Here is a 4788-nt window from a genome sequence, read left to right as displayed (position 1 = left end):
CGCGGGCCCCTCTGTTCGCCTCCCGCAGAACCGCAGCGCGGCCTCCAGGCCCTACCGAACCCCCGGCACCCGGCGCACTGTAAGTGTACCTCTCGCCTAAGGCGGGGAGGGAAAGATGGCAGCTAGAACCCCCTGAGATTCCTGCAAAAATCCTCCTCTTTGCAGAAATCCTGACAACCTTTAAGACAAAGCTACTGCAGATACATACTGCTTCTATGCTGAGGTTGCCATCAAGTGAAATTTCCTACAGCAGGGGTTTTGAATGATCAGCCTTTTGGAGTTGCAGTATTTCTGTGTAAAGGCAGTTTTCAGGTGGAGCTCTCCCACGCATTCTACCTCTGAGCAGCAGCAAGTGCCCACAAAATGCTGGCCACCAAGGCTAGGCTCAGCTGTGGCTGAACCTGAGACCACCCTGTCCCCCCAGGCAGTACAATCCCAGACTGCCTTCTGAAACTGGAAAGCTTACAGGCCACTGGGGCCTCAGCAAGGTTCCCCGAGAAACTTGTTCTCTAGAAACTCAAGTTTTAAGATCATTGCAGGGCAAGATACTTTTCTGAACTACAAGAGGTTATTTAGTATGCAGCTGATCCACCCCATTACACTCAATTCAAAGTCCAAATCAGTGAGAGATTTTCAACATTCCTTCCAAAAGGACTTTACACACTGTACTTCAATACAAAATAACCATACACTACCAGACACATGCAACTGGGACAAGGTTTGTTCATAATTCAAGTGTATAGGCCCTCCCACATTGCAGTAGTGTATCATTCCAGAAAAAAGTTGGTTTGAACTAGCTAAAATATTCAGGCAACCTGAAAAAATAATGTTAGAAAGCAAACAAATCCAATTAAATGAAGATTAAATGCCTCCGTTATAAGCGATATAAGCACTTTCAATACCCTTTTTGCTGACCTTAAAATTATTTTCTGAAAGGTATTAAGAACTTTCCCCCCTCCCACTTCCACACCCTGCCCCAAAAGTAACTAGCTCCCATCCTCCCAAAAACAGCCCCAACGTCTTCTCTATACTACGCACCTTATTCAGTCTACGGTATTTCTGCTAGAAGCAAAAGAAAACAGTTATTTTTACTTAGTACAGCTCGCTTTCATTTGCAGTGACTATCAGGCAACCATTTTTACTTAAAAAAAAAAAAGAAAAAAAAAAGAAAAGCAAATAGGAACCTGTCTTCATTCCCACTAAAAACAGGACTTTTGAAGGTAGAAGTAATCAAGTTCCTGCTGATACTCAGAAAATACATTAATTTAATAATTCCACCTTGCTTTAATCAGAAACATGTATTTAATCAATTCTGTTGTAACAGAAAACTAGACAAGCAAAATTTCCCCATTATGCTTAACACCCCACCCCTTACAACTGCATGTAATAAACTGCAATTTAAAGTTACTCCACTAATACGGGGATGAAGAAGGCAGAAAAAAAGATATTACTATATCAGATAGAAATGGTTACTTGGGGTTTTTTTTCATCTTTTCCCCCTTAAAACTACTTTATATTTAATAAAAAAACCCATCCTCTCACCTGTGAGGATCGTCTTCCTTTCCTCTTGTAGTCTTCCACTTCTCTCTCTTCCTTAATAGCAGCCATTTTGGAAGGGTACTCTAACTCGGCCTTTCTTTTAGATCTAGGAAACCTAGAAAACAGGTTGGATAAGTCAGTACTTACCCCAGTTCCTGTGACACAGGGCCCTCTCTGCTGCAATGCACAGGTGTAGCTTTGCAGGAAGAAACAGGTTAAAGTAGAAAAAAAAAATCTCAGAAGTATTTAAAAGGGTGGGATAAAAAGCCTCAGGCTACTCAGCTAACAACTGGAAAGAGATGTAAAAGAAACATCTGCTATCCCAGTCAAGCTCACTATACAAACTAATGCTAAAATCTGTAGCAAACCTTTATCTATTACTGTCTGACAAAACTATTGTGAGTACAACTGATACAGCAAGCAAATTCCACTTCAATACCCAAATCCACTACGTAAATTCTGCTTCTCTGGATTTTTAACCCCCAAAACATGTAACATTTGGTAAACACTGCTTATTAGAACTTTCTGATGACTACCTATTGTAGTCAGCTATCCAGCAGTGTGCAACACTAGAGGATGTCTTATATAGTTCCTGTATTAAAAAATACTTTCCACTAGGAGTAGTGCAAGAAGCCCTTACTGATGCTGACTTGCAACATCAAGAACTGCTGATCCTCAGGAGTCTCTAGCACTAGGCATCTGCATTACTTTTGCTCCCCTATTACATATTTGATTACTGCCCTGTACTATGTGACATATGTCCCATTACAAATACGAAATCTTTTACAAGATAAGCTCAGTGAATGAACCCATAAATACACATCCAGCCAAAAAAATCATGCTCCCTTTGGCCTTTTTCTAGAAAACTTTCTAGGAACATTCAGTTGGTTCTAGTATTAATGTATTCATTTATCTCTGGCCAATATTCACTACTACTTTGGATGTTTCTTGAAGCTTTATTACAGTGGCCAAAATGCAATGCAGTCAAGTACATAACATACTTCAGTAAAACTATACTTGTGCTGCATTTAAAAGCATAGATATTTACAAGATTAGGTGTACTTCTGTGATGGGTTTGTTTGTTTGGGTTGTGGGGTCTTTTTTAAAGTTTTCTTCCTGCAAATTTTATTCCTGCATGTGGAAAGGCAGGTAGGTCTCTACTAATGAGCAATATACGCTATTGTTCTAAGTGCAAATTCTTAAACGTAATTTCATGTTAAAATTCGGCTTCAAATTAAACTCAACTGTGAAATCATGAGTATCGCAATTTAATGCATTAACACTTTAAAAGGTTTTATTAAGCAATGTCAAAATGTTTGTATTATCTTCAGTTCCTGCTACACAATGTTGGAGCTGCTCTTGAAATCCTTTAAATCAAACATCAGTTTGACTTAAGAGGTATTAGGATATTAAGTACTTCAACTGAGCTGTCAATTTTTTAAAGTCATGTAGGGGAGGTATGAAACAGAACATTACCACTTCAAGGGCTTTCTACAAACTCACTATACAGCAAAATAAAGCTTTAGAAATTGTCAGGGAGTAAAGGAATAAGCTTATTTAAATACCTTTTCAAAGTAATGGAAAGTATGAATCCCTTTCTGAAGCTACTGTCCCCAGCGAGGCTCCACACCGGCCAACATAAAGCTCCTGGGCATGGTCTCTGCCCCAATGGCCTCTGAAGGCCTTAAGGGTTAACAAGGAGTTGTCTTCTTGAAATACACACCACCAGCTCATGTGGAACACAGCCCTGCTCAGTCCTATTCCTATTTTGCCTCACAGAACGTTAAGGCTGACAGCACCATATTTTTAAACTCTTATCACCAACAAAATACTCTATTCAACTCTGAATACTCAGAATACCTTTACTACTAAATGCTAGTTAAACTAGGATTGTAGCAATCATATACTGCAATTTAACGAGAGAATTTAAAGCAGTCTCGGAAAAAAGCTTTAAATTATAACGATAAAGAAGTCACCAGCACTTGTCTCATTACTCACAAGACTGCTTTGTCTCTTACAGGAGAAAAGAAGCTAACAGAGACAAACCAGACATTATGAAGATGGAAGTTCACCCATCCAATCAGAGAATACTATGGAAATGCACTGGTCTGTTCTATAAGCAGGTGAAGGTGGACTTAAAAAGTGCATACAGAAAGGTATTTTACCAAACCTAAAAGTTAAGGCAGGAAAAAACTGATTCCCATTTTTAAGTGTGTTGGTAGTGTATCCCCAACACCAACAGGAACATGTGCTTGAGAAAACCCCAAGGTACGAGCTTAAAACCTGATGTGATAGGTTCCCAAGCTTTACTGAACCACTTTCCAATGCTTTGAACGCATCACCCCTCTTAGTTATTAAACCCCGAAGCAGCTAAACAATTGCTTACAAGAAAAGTTGTTTTTAGCTGCTTTGGTTAAGGGATCCACTTTCTTCTGTTTTTAATACAGGAACAGAAACTAGTGTGAGCTCTTGGTTTCTCAGATCTTAATTTCTAAGGTTTCAGCGTTCAGTGAAAGGAGCAAAGATAAAAAAATACACAAAAACCCCCTTTTTTTTTTGCTTGCCATACTCTCAAACACTTTAGCAAAGAACCTTAGGTTTTGAGGAAAGAAAAGCAAGGGCAGAATATCATTACGATTTCCCTCCAGGTAGGGATGATTTCACTAGGTTTGTGCAGACTGCTTCATGCTGCCCACCAGGATCATGGCAGAATGCCACCGAATGTCCTGGGTCTTCTGCACGTGTAATTGTGGGAGTGGAGAAAAGGAACTCTATATATAGTTTTCCTTCCCCCACCTCCCCGGGCAGTGAAGGTCCCAGGCACGTTTTACCTCCCTCCGGGCAGGGTAAAAGATACCAGGGAGGTGCTACAACGTGTTGCAGCATTCCTCTGCGAAATGCAGCGTACTGCAGTGAACTACTTTAACGCTTCTAAAATTTGTTTCGAGAAAACTGAGCATGTAAAAATGTGTTAAAGAATATGCCTGCAGCACTACTCCGGGTGGCTTACGCTGGAGGAGGGTGGGCCGGGGAGGGAAGGGGGGAAAGGAACACAGAGAGGGCAGAACAATGACGCACGCACGTGTAGGGCTCGCCTTGCCCTACAGCAGCCTGAACACACACCCATGTGTTTTGGTGCCCCCAGGATGGCTGCGAAGGGCTCTGCCACCCCCAGCCCTGCCCCGGGCCGAGGGTCGGGACCCTCACCCACGCACCGGGGCGCTGCGAAATGGCGGCCGCAGCCCGCGG

General features: G+C 41.5%; 1 protein-coding gene across 5 annotated transcripts in view; it reads right to left on the bottom strand.

Annotated features, from left to right (window-relative positions):
* HNRNPA3 (heterogeneous nuclear ribonucleoprotein A3) overlaps positions 1-1698 on the bottom strand; it is a 10088-nt gene extending 8390 nt beyond the window's left edge. For 2 of the 5 annotated variants that reach the window (XM_031056368.1, XM_005415881.2), the window contains exon 1: positions 1543-1698. In XM_031056368.1, coding sequence (XP_030912228.1) covers positions 1543-1608 — 66 coding nt within the window. In that variant the 5' untranslated portion in view covers positions 1609-1698. Of the gene's footprint in view, positions 1-1038; positions 1063-1542 lie in introns of all 5 variants that reach the window. The other 3 variants (XM_031056380.1, XM_031056361.1, XM_031056352.1) reach the window with 3 other exon arrangements.
* Positions 1699-4788: the final 3090 nt, after the last annotated feature.

The sequence above is a fragment of the Geospiza fortis genome, unplaced genomic scaffold, assembly GCF_000277835.1.
Source record: "Geospiza fortis unplaced genomic scaffold, GeoFor_1.0 scaffold112, whole genome shotgun sequence".
NCBI classification, from domain to species: domain Eukaryota; kingdom Metazoa; phylum Chordata; class Aves; order Passeriformes; family Thraupidae; genus Geospiza; species Geospiza fortis.
This window is presented reverse-complemented; position numbering and strand designations above follow the sequence as displayed.